Genomic DNA, 24591 nt, shown 5'->3' on the forward strand with positions numbered 1-24591 from the left:
ATTCCATGTGTGACAAATGTTAATGTCACCTAACAGAGTGCTAGGAAGTACTCAGAAACTATGGTGACGGTGGCATAATAATGCGAACAGAATGGCATACAAACTCAATTTACAGGGTTTTTTTTCCCTCCCTTAAGTCTGTGGATCCAAATTTGAGAGATTGAATATGAATTTTAAATTGTTTTTCTCATTGCAATCTAACAAAGTCTTCTCTCTATACATTTTTATTACAACCCGTTCATTTTCTCTTAGAAGAATTTCTGAAATCACAAATTAATCACTTCTTTCTTAATGTTATTACTTGATGTTTATACCATCACTAACCTGAAATGGTTACAACTCAGGGTGCCATAGGTCCAGCTGAATACCTAATCAGAAGATACTCGTGTATTTGAACCAGCTGACTCATCCTGTCTGATAGCTGCTCCCTGTATCTTTATACGAAGTAAAAACATTTGATTCAGAAATCAAAGACCAAGTAGCATTTAGAGAATATGTTTTACAGTTCCTCTGGATGTGAGGAAGATGATGAGTAAAGACAACCAGAAAAATTATAATCTCCCATCAAATGGCCTGAATGAAATTATTTTAAATCCTTCTAGGAAACAGATCTTCTCTCTCTCTCTCCCCCTCCTCCACCCCATAGTCTAGGATTAGGTCATTTTCTTCATTAAATTTCAGTGCTGTGGATGAGATTTTGTTGTGTTTATATATGAAAAATTGGTGAAAGTAGCCAAAGAATAAGTTTTGAGGCTGGAGTGGAAAAAGAAGGTAGGAAAGATGAAGCAGAAGAGGACATTCCCCTTGTCTGACCGCACATTTTGAGAGCTTCCTGACACTCTAGAGAATGTGACCTGGGGCAAAAAGACTTGCATCAGTAAACAAATTGGTCTGAGCTATAGCCATAACATGCTTGGGAAAGTTAGGATACAAATTAGTCCCGAAACACCTGACTTAGGATACGTGTATATTACATGGTTAACCATGGGCTCATTTATGGGTTTTAGCTTGGTCAGCCTTATTATCCACACCAAAAAATAATAGCTGGGAGTGTAGATTAGAAGCCATGCTTTGCTGCAATTCATACTGTGACTCTTTTGATAGAGAATATAAGATCAAGAGTAATGGGAGAGCTCAGAGTGCTTCGCGCGCTGTTTCCACTGGAGACCAGAGAAGTGTACTGCTGCACACAGTACTGTTTTAGAAAAGAAGTTCATAGCTTTCAAAACAGGCACTGTGGGATATGACTCCAGTCCCAAACAGATCAGTGCATAGTCTCTCACTAAACAGAGACTTGGAGGTGATTGCCAGCTTGGGGATCTCCACTCATTTGTGTACATTGAATTGATCTGTTGGTGATGTCCCTCAGAACTGCTAAGTTTTAGGGGGTTTATGTCAGCAGTGAATATGATATCAGGTCAACGACGCAGTAAATCCTGGTGAGCTTCATGTCCGGGGAGACCTGAGAATGTAGCCCTTCCCATCACCTATGCTCTGACTTCTCTGGGGAGGAAATTGGATGACAGAGCCAGAACAAGCTCTGGCTAGATTCTAGATGCGGATAAATCAGTGCACCTGGCTGTATAGGGCAAATCAAGTGATCTTGCTTGGGTGGTCAAAATCAAATTTGATGACCCAGGTGAGTTGCTTTTTATAGACATGGATTTAGATAAACAAATCTGAGTCTCATCTGCCACCTCCAGCAGTAGGAGCTGTGTAAAAACCCATCTGCGTGAGTGTACTCCAGGAGTCACACTCGAACGTGGATGTCTCCAGCTCTGTACCCTTCTCACGCTGAATAATAAACATGAGCAATTGTCTGATTATCAGTAGTCCCAGTGATATTCTATGTTCTCTAGAAAGCTTTTTTTATATATATATATATAAACTGGGAAGGATTGTTTATTTGTATGTATTTATTTCCATGGATAACTTGTAGAGTTGGCAATGGACTGCTTTGTATTGTAAAGTGATGGTCTGTTCACATAAAGAAGGTGACAAACTCAGTATATAACTCAAGCAGTGGTAGCTGTGGCTGTAATCTCTACTATAAAGCTTTGTGTACTACTTTCAGTTAATATATGATTAAAAGGACCATATCTGTCTATACATACATGTATAAAAATATAAACACATTACCCACATTCATCAGTTCATAGGAAGCCCCTCCTCTTGCCCTGGAGATGAATTTCAACATGGAAAAAAGGGTAATTTGTCCAGGACAGGTGTAATGTTCAGGTTCTAAGACTACACTTTGCTCTGCTTTTGTGTAGGCCCCACTTGAAATTACACAAGATAAGTTTCTTTCTAATTATTATTTTTACAAAGATCCAAATCAGCTTAAGGAAAAGAAAAGTTCAGATTAGGTGGCCTGATGCCAAAGACAAAGCCTATGTGTGATAGGCCTTGCAATTTCAAGTAGGTTTCCCATGATCTCTGAGATCTCCATGAGGGCTCATCGCAGCTCTGATGCTTGGAAAACAGCGACTTTTAGCTACCAAATTATGCCTCTGTTCCCATTCACAAAAGTAACTAACCAGTTTTTCAAGAAAAGTTAAGCAGAAATCTGCTTGTAGGGAATCACACAGCAGAATACTAATGGATTTAAACAAAGCTGGAGTGGGTCTGTTACAGCCCCCTTCATTGGGATATGACATACATCTGAATCTTTTTTTTTTAATGTTCTTGTGTTGGGGTTTTTTTTCTCTTCTGCTCTAGCCATCAATTTAATGAGTGTTGACCCTGTCAATACCAATTTCCTCTTCTCAGGCCACCACGTTCAGAGTTTGGTGGGCATTCAATAGAGATTTACTGTTGACTGGGTAATTTGAGTTCATGTGTGTGGTGAAAAATTAGTGAGGAGAATTACCCAGAAAAGTGGATGCCATGACAATGCATGTCACCATGGTGTGACCAGCTCTGCTGACATAGGTTTCAAAAGCTCTCCCCCTGTGAAAATGGGGCCTGTTTGCAAATTAATTAGTTTCTGGCAGCAGCTTGATTGTTGACCCAAAGTTTGTAGAGTGGAAAAACAATCAGATTAGTGTGTTCAATATAAAGACCCAGCGCAGCACTCAAGTGCAGTTTGCCAAACTGTTGAAGCCATGAATAGAGTGAAACAAATTCTTTTTTGAGAAGCCAAGGCAAAGGTTAAGTGTGATGTGACTAGAGCACGCTGGCGGCGGGGCGGTGGGGGGAGAATTAGAGGTTTCAGCCACCAAAAAAAATAGAGAGTGCTGAGTGAGTTGCATTGAATTTAATGAAATTCACAGCTTCAGACGCAAAAGTGTTTGGCAATGTTTTAGTCTGTGTTAAAGGGAGAAATAAGATGGCTTTGTTTTAAGAAGTTTTCTTTGTACAGCCATGTGGGACACCAGGGACTGAGCCTCTAAAGGGTATTAGAGACACTTCCTGAGCCTCCATGCTGTTTCTAAGCACCTGCAGACTTAGGTTTGTACCAGTTCCTCCCCACCACACACTAACTCCCTTTATCTGTAATGATTCCATCCAAGCTCTCCATTCACCACCTCTAACATTTGGGCAGGTCTCTTCTTTCAAATAGTGCTGGTGCTGAGACTCACAAGCAAACATATTAGAAATCAACCCTTGCAAATAGATAGACTAGCTAAAATTTGCTATTCAGGTACTGAGGCAAAAGTTAGATACTAAAAAATATCACAGGTCAGATCATTAGCTGATAATAAATGAGAATATTCCCAATGCAACCAAGAAAGGTCTACTGATTTCCACTCACTGCAGTGCTCATTTCATTAGTATGCTTTATTCCTTCAATGACTTTTTTTTATGTATCTGCCCTTCAGCATCCATTTATGGCATTTGCTGTTATTTATGCTCTTATAATATTTCCTTTACATCAAACAACCCCTACGCATTTTTTTTAATTATTATTTTCCCAGCATGACAAATAGAAAGAAGGAAAAAGCCAAGAAATGTGGAGGAGACCACGTTCATGGGCAGCTGATATAGTCTTCTCTTGAGCCAATGTCTTGGCCTTGTTGGCCTGGATCAGAATACCTGACAACCAGGGGAATGGGAGGACAGAGCAGCTGAGTTTAAAATATGAAGGGCTCCACCACCCCATCAAGTGACAGATGCCCAGCACACCCAGCAGAGTTGACGACGTGAAGATGCAGCCCCTTAGTCTGTTCCTACTGCTTTCCTCCATTCCATGAAAATACAGCAACCTATGCAAACTTTGTGATTTTTTTCTTGGTAATGGGGCTGAACCTAGCCCCCTTTACACTAACATTCCTGAACCGTGAATTGCTTGTCCCAAAAGGCATTCAGTGTTGCTTGCAATTAACACAACTGATTGCTCAAAGGCGGCACCTGATGTGGCGCGTAGCCAGCTGGAAACATAATTGCCTCCTTAGATGGAGAAACATCCATTTCAGAGTGGAGTTTGTGATGACAAAATTTTTAGTTCAAAGCAAGCCAGGTATGTGAATACCTGGTCTATACATTAAAATTGCAGCCAGCACTAGACACAGCTGAATTAAGCTGCAAACTCAAAACCTCCCTTTCTCTCTGTCTCCATAACTTCCCCTTCTCTTTGTTCATGAAATCGTGTAAATTCCAGTCTGAATGCTTGTAAGGCTAAGTAATTGCTTTTGTTCTTTGGGTTATTTAATTACAAATCTCAGTAGATGACAGGTCCTCTGCACTAAAGGAAGACATCACATTTGCACAGTTACAGAATCCCAACACAAATGTGTGTGGCAAATCAGTGACTGCAGATTTATTCATGCCCTCTGGGACCTGCACTGCCTTTTCAGCTTAGCATGCAATATGATTTAAATTACAGCTTGTGCAGAGCTGTGCCTTGGGATTACACTCCATGTTTCCAACTGTTTATAGTTCAGTGAGCTTTAACCTCTGTGATTCTGAAAATTAAATAATGTCACAGCTGATATCAAACTGATGGCTGGTACTAGATTGCTAAATACTGTCTTGTATTAAAAGCCTATTTTTACAACAAAGTGAAAACATCAATGTATTTAAAACATTGATAATACATTCAGGTAGTTCAAGAGCACAATTCAAATGTCACACTAGCAAAGACTTCCAGAGCTAACGTTAAGCTTCATTCTCAAGGATATATTCTGACTTCTGTGTTTAGCAGAGTTGTGGCTGTGACACAAAGAGCGTGTAAGATCCAGAAAGGTAGATACAGTATCTGTTGTAGTTAAATTCAGGTTTGTTAATTCCTTGCAGATTTTATAGTTTCATTTTTTCTGAAATACTATGATATATCAAATCTTACATCTTGAAGGCCCTTCTGTTCTGTAAGTGTAGGACATCTTAATATTTCTGTGGCCTTTCAACAGAGGAGGAGAGAAAACACCTAGGTACAAAACTGTATATTTAATATTGTATGTAATTTCCCAGCAGGTCAATTTTCATCCTTTTCAGGGTTTTAATTGATACAAAATCTTTTGGTGATTTTTCTTCATTTACTTCTGCAAACCCGGTGTTTCCAGGACAGACACTGTTCCAGTCCCACTTGAGCCGCTTCACTGAGTTCTTCCCCAGGTTCCACCAGGCAACACCTGCAAAACAAAAGGGTGAAACAGATGTCACCACCAGTGTCACTTAGCCCATAGACCCTTATTCATGACCACGGTGGGAGGAAGAGAGGACAGGAAGAGGACAAATGGGAGACAAATGGGTACTTATTTTTCACTTGTAAAGGTAGCATGTTTGACTAAATAACAGAGAAAATAAACAAAGAAACCCCAAATACCTTATTCATAGATTCACAGTTCTCAGATATGATGGACAGATTAAAAAAAAAAAAAAAAAAACTTGACAAATGGTTCCTCATTTGACGCCTTTACGTTTTGACAGTGCAATAGATCCTGAATGGCCCGTTTTGCTGCACTGCTGAAGCAGTATTTCTTTTTCCCCTTGATCTTTAGAGCACCTTATATCACTTATCTCAGGATTCAATGCCTAGCTTCTAGGTTTCAAAGTTGTCTCTAAAGTATCCCATCCCTTGCTCTTCCATTGGATTCCATGGATTTATATCAATCTATCCTTGTTGACTACCTGGCTGTTAGATTTGATTTTCTAACCATGTAGATAGATGCTTTCACATGCCATACAGTAAAAAAGACACAGTAATGTTTATGGTAACATTTAAGATATGTCAAGGTATACAGTTGCTCACCAGCTAACAGTTGATAGAAGCAGTGAATGCCTCAGATGATGTGGTAGTGTACGGATAAATTACTATATTACTGAAAAGTGGGAACACTGCTTTCAAGAATCTTAATCTCGAAAGCAGCAGTGTTGTCTGAAAGTTTCTGTATCCAAAAGACTGTGGAGGGGAACCCACCAAGACTGAACTCCCAGCTGATATCCCTTTTTTAGCTCTTTTTCCCTCTGTTCTCAGATCCATATTACTGGTGGCTATAGGCTGAACGTTTCACATGTTAGGAAGGTGAGACATCCTGTAGTGTTATCAGGGACAATTACCTCTTTCAAAGGCAAGGGTTAGACTATAAATCTTTAAGACCACCATCTCTTGTACAACATCCAGCAGAATTTGATGTTCCTGAGCACTTAGGGCTGCCACAAGCATGCTAAGAAAATGAAGACAAAATAGTTCCCTTTCTGATTTACCTTTTCAGATGATAGGTTGGCCTGTGGTTTTGTTAGATCCTGGATTATGGAAAAGTGTATTTATAACATATGTTTATATATATAAATTTCATTTCTTTTTGGTAGGTTTGTAAAGATTTCTGTTTGGGTAAGTGCAGCAAGATTTGTAGAAAGATTTTATTAGATGAGTTGGTATAAGAAGAAACCAGATAACCTTTCAGGGACAGAGCTTTTTTTACAGATGATCATTGGAAAAACAGAAAAAAAGTTATTTTAAAGACTGAATTACATATTTTTCCTATTCTCTCCACAGCTCTTATGAAATATTTGAAAGCATTCAGTGATAATACGTTATCTGTGAATATGGCCATATATATGAGGATTGGTGTTTATTGATTCTTTTACTACCTTTTGAGCAAAGTTCAATACCCTTATAAATAGTAAAAAGTGTTCCACTGATGTCAGTGAGATTAATCATATTTCCTGAGCTCTGTGATAACATTTGACACCCTGTAAAATCTGACAGTCACAGCGCACAGCTCTCTTCACTTAACCACCCCTTCCATCTCTGTTTCCTATTCTCCTGTTTCTTTAAAGAAACTTCCACTTCCACTGCCTTCCAAAGGCAGAAAAAGCTCCATGAGAGGGAAAGATGCAAAACCTTCCTGAGATACTTTACACGGACTAGTGAGTCATCAGCTTTTTTCACAAGATTGTGTAAATGGGTTGTCATTATTAATACTCAGTTCTGCTCCATATTTGACACACTTTCAGCTCTTTTTTTTTTTTTTTGCTAGACCTGTTGATAGAAAGAATTCTTTAAAAAATATTCCACATTTTCCCATTTATTACAGGACCTATATTTTTTACTGCATTTCATTCTTTTATTACTTTTAAAATACTTTTTCTAAATTTTCTGCTAATTCCTCTCCCTGCTGTTTATGTATCACAAGCATGTGTGCTGCAAATTCCTCCCTCATCGCTTTTAAAAAATGCTAAAATTTTGAGTCTGATACAATGTTACTCCAAGAAGATTTAAATTCTTAAAAGTCACAGCAGTTACATCAAATATTTCTGAAATGCTGTCAGGGAATTAAAAAAAAAAAACAAAAAACAAAGGGAGGATTTCGTTGTACAGAATAAAAGTATATACCAATTAAACAGGATTTGAGGAGAACAACTTTCTGATAGAGCAGTACAAAAAGTAATGTTGCAAGACTTTTCTGTCTCAAGAAACTCCATGTTTTCATCCCACCTGTGCTCTCAAATACTTTTATGTTTTTTTTAATAAGCAGAACCAAGTTTCACATCATCAATAAACTAGTACATTATTTCAGTTGGGTACAAATCCTGTTAATTCCTTATGTTGACTGAAGCTAAATTAAGTTGGAATCTCATATTATGCTCACATGACTACTGAAAGAGGTTGTCATAACCGATGTTATCATACTGAATACCTCAGGTTGTGCTCAGGGGTTTTGCTTCCGCTTACAGATGCCTTACTGCATTTTATGTTGCTGGGCTACACTGACAGATCAGTTAAAACCAGTCATTCACCCAGCCCTTTTTTCAGTCTTTGCTGCCATCCCTCATTAATCTTACTTTAATGGATTTTCTGTCAAGTTGCTTTACACTAGCTGTAAAAGTTAATTATAACAACAAAACCTTTTTCATAGTTTGACAAAATGACCTCAGTTTTGTGGCCAAATTGAAAGCATTTAACAAAGAAATTGTATTACAGGAGATTGGATAGGTTAGGAAATTGCTACAGGAGTGTTGTCTGCTGGATCCTTCCTTGGGAACTGGCTCAGGCTGATGATCATTTTGCGATGAATGATCATCCCTTACTGAGAATTGAGATGATGGCAGAGTCCTGTCCAGTTTTTTGACATGACATCTGAGAGGAGATTTTTTTTGCAGCTACATAACCCCTTCCACACACTGCAGGTTGAACCTGGCAGTACAAAATTTGGAATTTTTCTTCCTGTTTTGAAACTAGATGATTTTTTTTACACAAAGGCCATATTTGTTCACAGTGTAGGCAGAAAATAAAGTAAAATATGTGTGGACAAAGGGTCCTGCTGGAGACAGAGTTGTGCACAAATTTCTGATAGAGAAATCTTAAAGAGTTTAGATCTCCAGAGACATATGGAGGCTGAAGACATACTTGTCAAGCCACTGTTGTTCAGTTTGGGGTTTCATGCTTTTGCCAATCACACTGCTGATGGCTGTCCCGCGTTCCCTTCAGTGAAATGTGTTTGCCTTGTTAATCCCCAGCTAATTCTCACACTGAGCACAGGACTTGTCTCCTGCAACATGTCAGGAGTTTGGCTGATGGTGTTCCTGCAGGATGCCCTCCTTGCCTTCAGGGCACTTTCTTGTACCCTCTAATTTCCAAGTTGCAAAGAGGAAGAATATTCCACCAAGACATAATCACACATCTCTCAGCATTCTGGAACGTCTGAGAAAATCACGTTAGTGGAGAGGAACAGGTTTGGTCTCTGAGTTTTGAGTCATCTACCATGAACTGCTGGGCATCTCCAGGGATTTGTGTTCTACCTGTGAATCTTCAGAGCTTACAAAAGGCAGGCCCATAGCATGGCTTTGATTGCCAAAAGTGTGTAACACCCCAAATCAGAAACATCTTTTGTCTTCAGTGCCTCCATGCTCCACTTCCTGCCTTAATACATCACTTTTTAACATAAAGACTGTGATATTTAGTTTTTGTCACTCATCCGGAGCTCTAAAGATGTAGGTTAAACAGTTAAGGCACAGACTTTCCAGTGTTTTTATTTCCAAGCGTCAATGTCAAAAACTTCAGACAAATGACCGAGAAAGGAAGAAACAAGCTCTTAGCTGGAACTCTCGTTAGCTTTTTCTGCAGAGAGGCTAAGAAATACAGAAAATTGAGATTAAAGTATTCCTAAATGCAGACAATATGCTGCAAGCCTTCCTTTCTGTTCTGTGAAGGACACTAGTTTTCTCAGCTGCCCAATTATTCTCTCTGAGGGACAAGTAAATCAGTTTAAAATTAACAGTGTTGATAGATATACAACACCTTAAAACATAGTCAGCAATGTAAAAGAGGTGTTAATTTTGGTTGTTCTTCTGTAAAGAGATAATAATCACCTCTTTTAAATTAAATAGGTTGGGTAGATCATAAGCATTGTTTTGTGAGAAATCTAATTTACGTTGAGAATTAAGCTATAATTTTACTGAACTTTTGTATTCACTTTTCTTCACCATATAATTAGTCATTACAGGGAATCAAAACTATTGTTGTCTCTTTAGAACAAAGGCTTCAGAAACTGATAATTGCATCAGAGATCAACATTTTCTTCCTTCTCCTTCCCCTGTGAGCTAAAACGTTACCCCCAAGAAATGCTCATACCAAACTATGCCTCTAAGGCTCTAAGGCAGAAGAGGTGAGAGACCTCAGAGTAGTGGTGCTGCCTGGAGATTTAAGCCTTGGCTGGTACTCAGGGGGTCATTTACTCTACTTTAGAGGTGTTAAGTACCACAAATTAAGGTTGTCCTTCCCTTAAGGTCATTTGGTCCTGTGGCATCAGGAGGGGGCCAGGTGCAGTGATGCGCTGCAGCCCCACCATGCCCCTGGCCGCCCCATGGGAAGTGCCACTGCCAGCCCCTCTCTGGCTCTTCTGGAGCTACACTCAAAGCTCAGTCCCCTGACTGACCTTCTGGAGTTCTTCTCCTTAAAGCTACCACAGAATCACAGAATGGTAAGAGTTGGAAGGGATCTCTGGAGATCTAGTCCAAGCCCCCTTCTAAAGCAGGTTCACCTAGAGCATGTTGCACAGGATGGCATCCAGGCAGGTTTTGAATATCTCCAGAGAAGGAGACTCCACAACCTCTCTGGGCATCCAGTTCCAGTGCTCGGTCACCCTCAAAGTGAAGAAGTTTTTCCTTACATTGAGATGGAACTTCCTGTGTTCCGGTTTGTGCCTGTTGCTCCTTGTCCTGTCACTGGGCACCACTGAAAAGAGTCTGGCCCCTTCCTCTAGACATCCACCCTTTAGGTAGTTATAAGCATTAATAAGATCCCCTCTCAGTCTTCTCCAGGCTAAACAGACCCAGATCTCTCAGCCTTTCCTCAAATGAGAGGTGTTTCAGTCCCCTCATCATCCTCGTAGCCCTCTGTTGGACTCTGTCCAGTAGTTCCCTGTCTTTCTTGAACTGAGGAGCCCAGAACTGGACACAGAACTCCAGACGTGGCCTCACCAGGGCAGAGTAGAGGGGAAGGATAACCTCCCTCGACCTGCTGGCCACGCTCTTCTGAATGCACCTCAGGATACATCGGCCTTCTTGGCCACGAGGGCACATTGCTGGCTCATGGAGAGCTTCTTGTACACCAGGACTCCCAGGTCCTTCTCCGCAGAGCTTCTTCCCAGCAGGTCAACCCCTGACCTGTACAGGTGCACGGGGTTATTCCTCCCCAGGTGCTATCCAGCTAGCGTGAGCTTATGTGCCTTAATATGTTATTAACACTCAGAACTACACTTGCCCTTCTTTGCTTTTGCCGCAACTATAAATAAATAATTCTATAAAGCCCCCACCACTTAATTCAGATTTAATGTCTCTCACAATGAGAATGATCCACTGGTGACACTTAAGGTCAAAGCACTGAAACCCGCAATGACTGGATTCCTGTTGCTGTATATGTAACAGTGGCACTGAGATGTGGAGGGATTTACATGTGTAAAAGCTTTGTGCATCTTTTTTTGTTCATGTCTTTTTTCTTGTTATGTTGCTGTTGCATCCATGTATTGAAATGATGGAAGAGGGGTATGTTAATATTATTTTTAGTACCTTTCATCCCTGAAAATCTGTAATCTTTTTATGTCACAAAAAATTCACACAAACGGTCACTGAAACAGAACAGCCAGATTCTGCAGAGAGGAAGGTATTTTTTTCTTAATTCTGCAAAGAGTTTTGAGTCAGGAAAAAAAAAGAATATGTATGCAATTGAAATCACAAGAAACCTTACCTAAACTTAATTTTATTAGCCCATATTATAATCTATGTCACCCAAATTGCTTTTCCTAGTCTTCGAAAAATAATATAAAAAAACAGGATACAACTTCTAAAAAGGAGAAACCAACTGTCACAGGTAACATGGTATTTTAAGATTATCGTTGCTCAGCATCAGTCTGTCTTGATTCAAAGACAAACCACTTGATAAATATCATGAGTCTTTAAAACTCTTTCTGATGAGAATTTCCATAGTAACATCAACGAGTGACCGTAGAGCTTCTTACCCTGTGGTAGCTGCCAACATCCCAACCATGCGTGGCCTGCGTGCCACACATCCACCTCCACCTCCCCATGGCTTTGAAAACAGTGTTTTTAAATCAGATCTGTACTCTGTGGTCTGTCCCTGGTACTGCCTTCCATGTCAGCATCTGACAGTAAGTGACCACAAAACCCTCGTATTAGGTCCATAATAGCCACAAGTCCCTTGTGCAAAGAGCAAAAGAGCAACCCCACCTTGAGGATGTGGTCTGATGCCATCTGTGCTGCTGAGGAACTTCACTGTAAGCGCTGAATCCGTGAGAGCTCCACTGCGTTTGCCTGAGTCATCGGCAACAAGAGGGATGTGAAAGCTGAAGAATTAAAATGAAGGGACTTTGGAAGAACCCCACTAAAAGCTTTGGTGTTTTGTAAACTACCTTCGAGTGTGTAAAACCGCAAACCAACTTGGCTCTCTCATCACCATATATTAAAAGCTTTGTCCTCTGGTGACCTTGCCGAGGCGCCCGTGGCAGACGGCTCTGCTGTGCACCTTGGTGACTGGTGCTGCAGGTCCTCCTCTCTGTGGGTAGCAGAGCTGGCTGTGATTGCAAGTTCGGATTTTCTGAGGACAGTGCTGCTTGCTTCTCCATGCTGGGTCTCAGTGGACAGGCACTGTACGTATTTATGAAGTCCTGAGCAGCTGTCTATTTTTGTTGTTGTTAAATTTTTAATTTTGTCTTCCCTAGTCTTGTTGCTCTCCTCAGGGCCCCAGTCACCCTCCAGTACTTTTCATTAAATTATAGCAATTGCAGTTTTACTGAGCGTAAAATTTCCCTAGTTTCCTAGAATTTTCTTGCTGTGAATTGATAAATTAGTCATTTTGACTATAAATATACAATAATAGGGGCATACAGTTCAAACTCTTTACAAAACATTTCCTGAGAGAACTGCCCTTTGGCTCCTGTCAAGTGATGAAGAGATGACCCCACCTTCTGTTCCTTCAGCTTACTCAGACTTGACAGCTAAAGGTAATTTCTGTGCCTTCAAGTTTATAGATCTTCATTAAAATGCTAATACAATTCAGTTAGAAATCCAATTTCTGACTTTTATTTTTTTCTTGCTATTGGGGTGGGGGGGGGTGCGCGCGCGCTTGTTGCTGCTAGAGAGTAACATTTGTAAAAGAACGAATGCAGATCGATTTTCCTTAGCTTTTTCTCAACCTGAGGTGCTGAGACAAGCAAAACATGTTTCCATTACTTAACTAAGCAAACAATGGCGTATAAATCATAGAGGCAGCTGGACCAAGGTGTCGTTTTCATAAAAAGCCAGATTTCTCATGAAGGACAGTTTAATGGGCTGCTGCCAGTGAAATGTCTGCAGAGCTGGTAATTGCAGGAGGGCACACAAAAAGTGGTGCTACAAAGGTGTCATGTGGGAGCTGAGAAATAGCCCCACAGCCAAGACAACTGGGAAAAGGAGACTGAAAAAGGTGTGTGCTTTAATAATTTGCTTCTTGAGGCTGATTGTTTCGAATAAAAACCTAAGTTTTTATTTTTAGCTTGTTCATGTTGGCTGCAAGATCAGAGAAGTGTTTTTAGCTGTAGTTTTATTTTGATCATAGTTATGCTGTGGCTTTGTTTCTCCTTTGATCATGCTTAAACATGTTTCAGACATATTTGTTTGATGTATGCTGTTTTTTAAAGCACTCTTCCACATTGTCTGCTTGTGTTTATTTAAAGCAATGAATCATTGCAAAATATTTGCCGTCAAATTATTTCTTAAATTCATTTTCCCAAAACATGTTTTCTGGACTTTTAGCCAATGGCAGACTGCTATTAAACAAGAAAGTGTTGAACTGTGTAACAGGATTTCTGAGCGCTTCATGGATTGGAGACAGTTTTAGGGTCGCAGAATATCTGATAATTCATACACAGAAATTTGAAGTTACCCTATCTATCCATAAAAGCTGCAGTGCACTGACTTTTACAATTGTCACTAGTGGGTTTGGATCAAAGTCCCACTTCCCATTCGTTAAAATTTGCTTGAAGTTCATTCCAGCACTTCTTTTGTGGCTGTGTTGAATGTATGAAATAGGTCAACCCTGACTGAATTATTTTAAGCTTCCCGTGGGGACCCCTTGATACCCAACCTGTTTAATTTTGCAGGGTAAGACAGGGCAGTCTCAATACTTGAACATACACATTCATGGATGACATTCTTTCTTCTGCTGCATGGGTGAGCAATTAGGAGAGTCAAGGAGAAGTCCTTCATCTGCGGACAACATCTCCCTTCCCTTCCTCAAGGAAGAGCAATACAAAAATGCTACGCAGTCCATGGAGAGTGCCATGTTGCGTGACTGTGGGCCATCTGGCTGATTGATTCATCATGACCCTAAACAGTTAGTTGTAAGCATGGTCTGAAGCCCTGGAGTTAAATGTTAGTCTGCATCAAGCCTCAGGCAAGTCAAACAGCTCCTCCACTAATGAAACAATAAAGAACAAACTACAGATCACTAGTTTACACCACCCACTTCTTAGCTTTATAACCTATGAAATTATCAAGCACATTTCTCTCCCTCTCCCCACATATATAATGATCAGTATATTAATTCAGAACAGAAAGGATTCTATTTCTATATGCAACAGAACACAGGTAGCCTGTTCTTCCTTTATTCGCTTCATTGCGTAGACATAGATCCGTTATAGGGAAGAGGGGAAAAAAACCAACCACCACCAGGTAAGAAGAGCAAGGGCCCTATAACATGAAGAACAACTCTTTTATTGACTAAAACATATCGATTTAACCAGATGGTGAAAGAGCCTGAGGTTTGCTCCATAAGAAACACCAGTGTTATTCAACAAAAACTGTTCCATGATGTATAATGGATATGTTCTAATATGAGGCTGTGTGAGCACTTTATTTTCAGGGATGTAGTCAGGATTATTAATCACTAATTGAAAATCTGAATTCATCACAGATAAGCACTGGTAAGAAATGTATAGAAAGCATATTCACATGTGTTCTGGCTACAGTGTTAATTATATATGCCTTACATCCCTCTCCTCTGCTACTACCGACTGAATTATTTGAAATACCTATTTTCAATTTCTTGAATTATTTTTCTATCATTCTTCTACCAATCCTGCTTTAATACTAGACTCTCTTACTGTTTCTAGGTTCACTTGCTGAATTATGAGAGGGAAAGAAAAGAATAATAATATGCTAACCGAGGGCAAGTTTATATAACCTGTACTATATCAGCCATATTATTGACTCAAATGGGACTCCCCACAGTATCTTCATAGGCCAATGTAAAGTTAGATTTTTGATGCCTGATAATATAGTGATTTATTTTAGAATTTGATATCTTGTGATTTACAAAACCCATTGCACTAGAAACAAATCATTCAACCACTTGGGAATGTATTTAGGTTTTGGTTGAGTGATTTTTTTTTTTTTTTATTCTTTTCATGAAGACATTAAGATTGTAAAACCAGTGTATTCAGACAAGGAGTTCTCCGGATCCAGTAGCCCAGAACAGTGTCTGCTATTGGGTGTTCTCTCTCTGATGTATCCTTCCACAGGCTGCGATGCAGAAATTTTCAAGTTGTAGCCTTGTATTTCTAGTGATACAAGTTGCGTTTGAAGCCCTGGTAGATCATGTATAAAATAATAAATAATTACCATGGTACAACATAGCCTAGATTTTACTTATCGTGGGCCTTACGTCAGTGTAGCTCAAAGGCTATTAAATGCATGCTAGAAAGTGAATTTAGTTGCTTAAGTTACTGGGGTTTGGGTTGGAGAGCTTAAACTGCTTACAGATTTTTTACCTTTTCAGGTGTCCAAAAAAGATTTATTTTAATAGACAACAGGTAACAGACACAGTGCCAGAGAGGTCTGTTCTGTGGCCTGCGTTGTTCAACGTGTTCACAACCTGTAAAAGAGGTTGAGCAGGAGGATGGGAAAATTTTTCACTCAGTACTAAGTTATTCAGCATAGTGAGACAAAGGAAGACTGTGAAGAATTACAAAAGGATCTTATGCAACCAAGTAGCTAAGCAATCAAATGACAAATTAAATTATTGTTGATGTAGTGATAAATCATGGGGAAAACAATGAGGCAAACATGCCTAACTTCACATATAAAACAATGGGCTGTGGACTGAGCATTACCAATGAAGAGTGAGGTTCTGGCACATGAAGTTCCATGAAAATTTGAGATTACTTCTTAGGAACTGTCAAATCTATATTAAATGTTAGAAATTAATAGAAAAAGAACAGAGAATTCAACAATGGGCATTGCTATAGCCCTCGTATAAGAGCACAATTCATCCACATCTTGAACACTGTGGGTATTTTCAATACAGGAATTAAGAGGCTCCAAATGAAGTTAATAAGATCCATGTTCAAAACACAAAATCAGAAGTAGGTTTTAATTCATTAGATTGTGCACATGAGGAACAAATTCCAAAAGGAAGCTATGAATGCTGAAAATTTGCATGGGTTCAAGAAGATAACTAGATGAAAAATCTATCAGAGTTAGTAAGCACACAGAAAGCAACCAAGCTCAGGGAATCAACTGCACTGAAAATGGTTGGAGGAAGGGAGATTATTCTGGGACAGTATTATTTATACTTACCATAGTCTTTCTCTGTCCCAGATGATAATTACTTCTGAACAATGTTGGAGTCTGTATATTGATCTAAGTAAACCTTGGTCTAAGCCGGTATAGTCATTCTTGTGTACTGTGCGTATATATATACATACGCAGAGTAAATGAGAATGTATATATACACACATATATATATACACATAGAGTACATGAGAATATATACAGACACAAAATTATGCAGTATATGCTCATATAATAGACACATCTAAACACATACATGCATATATATATAAATATATCAAAATACATTGCTTACAAACACTGCCATCCTTAATAAGGCCATGGGTTTCACAGTACAGCTAGTGCAAACTGGCAAAACAAAGTACAGTTCATTATTTCCATGACTATAGAGCAATAAACATACACTGAAAAGATGTTAGTGCATGACACTAAAATAGCTTATAATTTCACATAGGAACGGGACTCTTTGAGTAGTTAAATATAGTTTGCAGTTAATTATCCCAGCAGGATGTAAAATGGTTATAAAACAGATTGGTAAATCTGTTGGATATGCTTTCTTTTTCCAAATATAGTGAAAGATACCAGCTGAAGTATCTCTGTAAAATACAGTGATGAGCCATATTCACCACTGGTATGAATTTGCTGTTATGATTTCTATAAACTTCCCTCCCAAAACTTCTTTCCACCAATTTTTTCATAACAGATAAGTATGTCTGCATTTTATGTATTTTCCTTTGTTGATTTGTCTTCTTTGTCACCAAATAATGTTGTCACTCCAATTGTCAAAAAATAAAGATTTCTATGAAAAAAATAATTTCTTTTTAAAAATAACAAGACACAGAATTTCAACAACTTGAATAAAAATTCACAAATGAACTTCACTTCTGAAAATGAGACAAAACTGTTGGGGTTTAGGGTCTCATAGTGTGGAAATAGATAATATCAATCAAAACTGTATTTTTAACTCAATTTTTTTGACAGTAACACATTAATATTTTTTAGATGTAAAAGCTTTCTTTATATATTCTTCATTATTGCTAAAGTTAGGAATATTACATTTGTCTGAATAATTCTCTCATTTTATGTGTGACATGCAGAAATATTATTGGCCAAAAGTTAAAACATCCAAAGAAACGAGAAAGATGTCAGTAATAAATACATGGAATTAGGAAGCCATGCTGTAATGTTATACAACCATTTGTCAAGAGATGTTGTGAATGTTTAATTGCTTCGATAATAAAGTTAAGGTCTGTTCATTAAGTATCTGTAGCAAACACCTCTGTGTGCTATAGATAAGAGGAATGTAAATACCTGTCACGTGTTAATGTGTGATGATGTACCTAACAGATATATTTGCCACACGATGCAAAGATTGATTCTTGGGAAGCAGAATTGCAATTCATTTATATAAGGAAGGCAAATGATTCAATTCGTGGAGCAGTAACACGCATGACATTGTCTCCTCAGATCCTAGATTTATTAGTGCTCACCTGATACCAGAGAGCGACAATCCAGAAGATGACAAAATCTATTTCTTCTTCCGTGAAAATGCGATAGATGGAGAGCACACTGGAAAAGCCACTCACGCCAGAATAGGGCAGATCTGCAAGGTAAAACGGTGACTTCTGTGTGTGAGATAGTGACTACGCTTGCAGGACACTTTGCGAGCGATTTTCTTGCCTGTGAACTATTCAGTGGTAACACTGACATTGTACTACAGCAGAGGTCATCCTCAGTGACAAATAGTTAGGGGATAACACACCCGAAGGTATGCCATTCACTCTGTCTGGGGAAACTGCACAAGCTACGGTGTTGAGTTGAAAAAGTCATAGGCATCTTTGGAGGCTGAGAATGTGTCTGCAAAAGAGAGAATCTTTTACAGGAAATGTGATACTTCCAGGTAGGCCAAAAACATTTGAATTATTTACTTGTTAAAGGAATGTTAATACCTTTCCATTCCCAGATTAGTGAAAATCTGTAAAATGGAGGCAAAGGAAGATTTAACGAAAAAGTTTTTTAAGCTTAGCTGTAGAAACGGGCAACAATTCAGAAGACCCTGAAAGACTGCAGATTGAATCATTCAACCACATTGACAAACGTCCAACTATTTTTCTGACAGACTTTCTACAAATGAAATGATATTAATCAATGTTGTAGCTTTGGCAACTATGATGTTTGCAATAGAATTTCATGTTAATCCATATGCACAATTTCAATTTATCTCCTCAAATCCAGAGGTAGTTGCTTGAAATCCAATGATGCCATAGTTATGGAGTCCTTGGTGCACTTTATTCATAAGTTTTGCAGCTATGCAACTGATGCCACTCTTCTGGCATTTTGATTTACTTTGTTCACTTGCAACTTGCGTTTTTACTTTGTTTCTACCCAGTTCAGAGTAATAAACTCCTTAAGCTTTACCAGGACACGGCAGCCTGGAAGCTCTGGAGCAAAATACTCTGCCTGTCTTTCTCCAGCATTATATATCTATTAAAATATTTAAAGAGGTTTGGGGGGGGGGGTGTTTGTTTGTTTTGTTTTTAAATGATGCGCTACTGTGAAATATGTCACAATACAATGTAAAATAAAAGCAATTCAGAATTAGTGTCTTTGACAACATAATAAAGCTTTTGTATGTAGAAGGTGAATTCTCTGTTTTCTATAAGTAGCATCTTGTAGTTATTCACTGTATTTTCTCTGTACTCTGTTGATACTTCAAACAAAGACTGTTACTAGATATTAATGGAAAATACTTTTGTTATTAGAACGACTTCGGTGGACACAGGAGCCTTGTTAACAAATGGACAACTTTCCTCAAAGCACGTGTGATATGTTCTGTGCCCGGACCCAATGGCATTGACACACACTTTGATGAACTACGTAAGTGGCAGAAATGGCTTTGGATACAGAAAAGTTTTCAGGTATTATCCATATGAATTTAACTTAGTTTTCCATCTCTTGTTATTGTTACAGAGGATGTGTTCCTAATGAACTCAAAAGACCCTAAAAATCCAATAGTCTACGGAGTGTTTACAACTTCCAGGTACAGAACGTCTCGTTTTACTTGCATGGAAACTTGGGTGGCTGCTGTTTTAAAGAGGTCTCTTTGTTAAAAATGTTTTTAAAAAGCACAAAATTTTCTTAACCTTTGAACTGAGAAGTCAGTGGCAGTAAGAAGTAATGAATTAGGTTTCTTTTCTTATGAGCAATGTACATCATCACTCTGAAGCAAGTAATCACAAAGACTACCAGTTTCTCAGGCTGTTCTTGCCGTTGAATTGGCTTTTCATAGTGGGGATCAGAATTTGTAGCCCTTTCCACACAGACCTGGAAAAATAACGCAAGCATAAATATGCTTATTTGGGGGCAGGGTGAAATAGAAAATCTGTGGTGTGAGAAATTGGCTACTCAAGGAGGTATTAGTAAAAAATATTGCTGAAATCTGGAAAGTTTAACAATCTTTCAAAAGTTCTGTTATTGTGCCATACATAACTGTGACTTGAATGTTTTGGTTTCATTGTGCTTTCACCGAGACAAAAATTATACTTGTAGCTTCAGCCTGAGGAAAGTTCGCAGTATTGATTGCAGAGAGCATTGCCACATTTATCTGTGAAGGACAAAAGTTTTAGTTTCTAAACAGAAAGAATGTTTCTAGTGATAACCAGGCATACAAGAGGGAGATTTACAAGTTCTTACTGTCTTCTGTAAGAAATCTCAAGGTAAGAAACAGCACTGAAGTTTGCGTGTGTGCTGCCCAAATGATGGAAGAGACTGAAAAAAAAAAAAAAAAAACCAAAAAAACCAGAAATATGCAAAGTGTAGGAAAGAATTGAATAGTCCTCTAGGGAGAGCCCTGTTGAAGTTTACTCAAATTGGGGCTTTGGCCTTCTGGGGACAATATGTTTTAAATAGCGGAATAGCAGCCATCTGCTTAGGAAACTGTCTGGGAGATCGTATCAGTTATGCTGAACTTTCACAGGAGGTGAGTTAGGATTGCTCTGAGACCATGTCAGAGTTTTGATAATCAGCACATGCAATAAATTAGAAAGCAAGAAGCTGTTATTTCCATAGCTGTCCCACTTGATTAAACCAACTGATAATTTAAAAACCTGATTTGATTTCTTCTCCCCTCATTTTTAGTAATATCTTCAAGGGGTCGGCAGTGTGTATGTACAGCATGACTGATGTGAGGAGGGTATTTCTTGGTCCCTACGCCCACCGAGATGGCCCAAACTACCAGTGGGTTCCCTACCAAGGGCGAGTGCCATATCCACGACCAGGAACTGTAAGTACCCTAAGAAATATAGCAATCTAAAAAGGGAAAAAAATGGAAAATATTTTCACAGATTACATGGTCCTTGAGCTGAGATCCAGAAAAGAAACTGGAAAAGATAATGAAATGGAAATGGTGGCAGAAGGGAAAGCTAACAATTCCTCCAGGTCCAAAACGTACTGACTTTGTTGTAAAGAATGAAGCTACAATAGCAACTTCATTTTGATTTTAATATTAACAACTTCAGCAGAAGTTTGAGCAATGGCTGGAGAACTTTACTGGAAGTCAAATGTTTAATAAATTATTCTGCATTATCCTTTTCTTGGAATTTGTCTTTGTTCCAAATATTGGCTGAACCATCCTTAGTGAGAATGAAAAGAAAACACAGCATCTGCCTGGCTGTTAAGAAACATTCAATTGTTCTCAACATTGAATCTAGTACAGTAAGACAGATATTTCTGCAATGGATGATAGACTATAATAATTTCTAACTTCCACTGGCATTTTTTAAAAATCTGCTTCTACCTCTTTCTCTGTTTCTAGTTTATGAATGACTAAAATATCAGTGTGTATAAGACATCCATATTTACATCTCCCAACTGATGTCATCACATTCTAGAAATATTTAACTGCCTCTGAAATTACCAGTAACCTAAGAAGATGGGACATTTATGAAAAAAGCATTAATTGTGTACATTGGGGTAGCTCCTTAGCTAACATAAATCATCTTGGCCCATTTAAGTTCTGAAATATCATTGCTGAAGATTAATATGTGTACATATGTATACATATAAATACACACATGTAAATGTAAGTAATATATCTGTCTGTAATATTCTTTTAAAAGTCTCCTTATATATAAGGCAAAAACCAAACCAGGAATAACTTTGATGCTTTCTTTTAAATCATCGGATTTTTGACCCTTGTCCGGTATGTTTTGAAAGTATTCTTTCAAACCTGATCTTTCAACTGATCTCCAACAGTTAGACAATGTACATGCCTAGGGTAATGAGAATGAATTCCGAAGTAAAAGAGAACAGTGGTTCCCTGACAGCCAGATTCCTCAGCACTCCTTGCTCCCTCACTACAACTGCTAAAGGGATCCCTGTAATAGGAGAGGTTTCACTTCTCATTTGATGCTGAACTTTTTTTTTTAATTACTATAGTTAATGCTGATATGTCAGAGGGTTTTTTTTTTAAGTTGTATTGTTGTACATGCCTGTGGAAAATGTGAATGAGTAGGTATTTTTGGTATTTCTTGTATAGCTAATGTCATCTTCTTTTCAGTCTGACAGACTTTATAAGTTCGTGTTCATTATTCTGCTTATTTATATTCCTCTTTGATTCCAGTATTGATTAACCTTTCTACACAAACAAACAAACAAACAAACAAAAAGATATTATGCAAAACTACGGACAAAGAAGAACGTTACATGTTTCTATCACAGCAATAGACTGAGACAAAGAACTGCCTGCTGCACAGTGGCTCTGTTACAGAGATCACACACAGCTCTATTGAGATTCTGAATGCACAACTCAGTATTTGCCTCAGAGACTGGCAACACAGCTCTGCCTGCCTCAGAGCCTGTCTGTTATTCCAAGATTTGTCTGAGGGTCTTGAACTGAGATCCATATGGGAGAAGAATAACTTGATCAAATTCCCAAGAACAAGCAGAAAAGCAGGGACCCGAATCCAGCCCCTAAGCGGCTCAGTGACCTAAGCCCCCAGATCTTTTGCCAAAGTAGGGAAATACAGTTAAGTTATATAGACTTTTTTTCCTGGCTGCTCTCTCAGAATGGATTTTACCCTTACAATTTCACTATAATATACTTATACTAAGATTCACAAAGAAAGTGTGAAGATGCTTAGATTTCACTGTAAACCTTTTTCTTGCCTAAGGGCGAATGTGATCCCATACTGCACAATTCTATATATCCCTGCGGTTGCATCATGTAGTGCAACCACTGTAAATGAGGTTAATTAAAGAGTGACTGAGGCCATCAGTTTCTCCTAGCTCACTGCCAGTGACTCTAATCCTGGCGTCTACCACTTTAAAAAAGATTTTATTTTTTTTTTCTCTCACAGTTGCTAAAATCATTCTATTGTATCAGTAGGATAAAACTGATTTTTAAAATGAGAGTCAAATCTGGCTGAAAAGAAGCTTTTTGTGTCTGAAGTGATAAAATTGGATATATTTTCAATGGCTTTGAAGACCTGTTGAGAATAAAGAAGAAAGGTTTTTGAAGTTCCTTTAGATGTCAGACTTGTGGCTTCCTTTTCCAAGAAACGGGGAAAGGGAAGGGAGAAACAAAACCTGAACTTCTTACAGTGATTCAGTTCCAGATCTCACTGCAGTTAAACGGTGCTGAATTATCTCAGGAATTTAATAGGTGAGGTGCCAGTAAACTTCTTGAGCATCTGGTGACTTGCCCAGTATGAGTAAAGAAAAACGAAAGTTAGTGGTTCTTTTGAAAAGTCACAAAACTTTGTAAACAATTCTACATCAGCTTCACATTTAACAAAGAAGTTGCCAGGATTTTTTCTTTAAGATCCGTAGAACTCTTTTTTTTTTTTCTCTTTTCTTTTCTTTTCTTTTCTTTTCTTTTCTTTTCTTTTCTTTTCTTTTCTTTTCTTTTCTTTTCTTTTCTTTTCTTTTCTTTTCTTTTCTTTTCTTTTCTTTTCTTTTCTTTTCTTTTCTTTTCTTTTCTTTTCTTTTCTTTTCTTTTCTTTTTTCTTTTCTTTTCTTCTCTTCTCTTCTCTTCTCTTCTCTTCTCTTCTCTTCTCTTCTCTTCTCTTCTCTTTAACAATATTTGGGAGAGGAGGGAGGATTCTTGTATATACCTCATTTTGAATGACGTACCTCATGCTGAATTCATATATGACTTTCTGTGAATTCAGCTAACAGAGCTCAAGTTTTCTCTGCTTCATGGTACCAAGAGTCTATCTTCAGTTATGACCAAACCAATTTTTGTTCCTACCAACATGTAGCCATTGATTTATTCTGTTGGGTTCCCTAATGGACCAGTCAGGTGATGATAGCCTAGTTACGTCCTCCTGACTGGTCAGACCCCTGACATAGCATAGTGGGGACCAGCAATTGGAAGTGGATGTTAAATGCAAGAGTTCTTTGACTCTACTTGAATCTAAGATCAAGCTTATTTCTCTAAACCTTTTCAGGATACTTGTATTCATGGCTGGTTTTTGGCACCTGAAAACTTTCTGTTTCCTTGATGTCAGTGGGATTGATCAAGTCTATATACAAACATGAGTTCTGATGGAGCACGTTGCCAATTAGCTTGACCTAGACTCACTAATATCAATAGCAGTCCCATAATAAATATCAAGGATAACGTCTTTGTTCTGTATCCTGGTTTGGTGACCACAACATAAGTAAACATGACAGGACTTTCCTCCTCAGTACAACTCAGACTTTATATGGGTTGAGATTTCTCTGCAAACAATTTGGACTGTGGTTGGGCTAAATCTCATCTATTGATAGTACCCATTTCAGCCCATTGAGCAGGGAGGGCAAAGAGTTTTACTTCATCTCAACCAGTTTTCTAAAGTGAGGTGGGATGGATGTGAGCCGCAGATGAGACCAGGTAGTGCACTTTAGATTCTAGATGTAAAGACACAAAGTTACTGTCATTTGTTTATTCTCATAAAAGCAGAGGATCCAAGCAGTAATCTGGCGCTCAGAATTGGGAGTCTCATTTAAACACTAATTCTAGTTTTATGGTTTTTCTGCATAAAATATATCTTGGTCAACATTGCTGCGAGTACAATCCTTTGTTAGAAAATGAGCCAGAAA

At 38.4% G+C, this 24591-nt stretch overlaps 1 protein-coding gene across 1 annotated transcript in view; it reads left to right on the plus strand.

Annotated features, from left to right (window-relative positions):
* SEMA3A (semaphorin 3A) overlaps positions 1-24591 on the plus strand; it is a 172646-nt gene that overhangs the window by 115434 nt on the left and 32621 nt on the right. Inside the window, exons 7-10 of the mRNA XM_054804985.1 lie at positions 17977-18119; positions 19272-19386; positions 19480-19549; positions 20647-20791. Of these exons, the coding sequence (XP_054660960.1) occupies positions 17977-18119; positions 19272-19386; positions 19480-19549; positions 20647-20791 (473 nt within the window). The remainder of the gene's footprint in view (positions 1-17976; positions 18120-19271; positions 19387-19479; positions 19550-20646; positions 20792-24591) is intronic.

Source organism: Grus americana, chromosome 1 (genome assembly GCF_028858705.1).
Source record: "Grus americana isolate bGruAme1 chromosome 1, bGruAme1.mat, whole genome shotgun sequence".
Lineage (NCBI taxonomy): Eukaryota > Metazoa > Chordata > Aves > Gruiformes > Gruidae > Grus > Grus americana.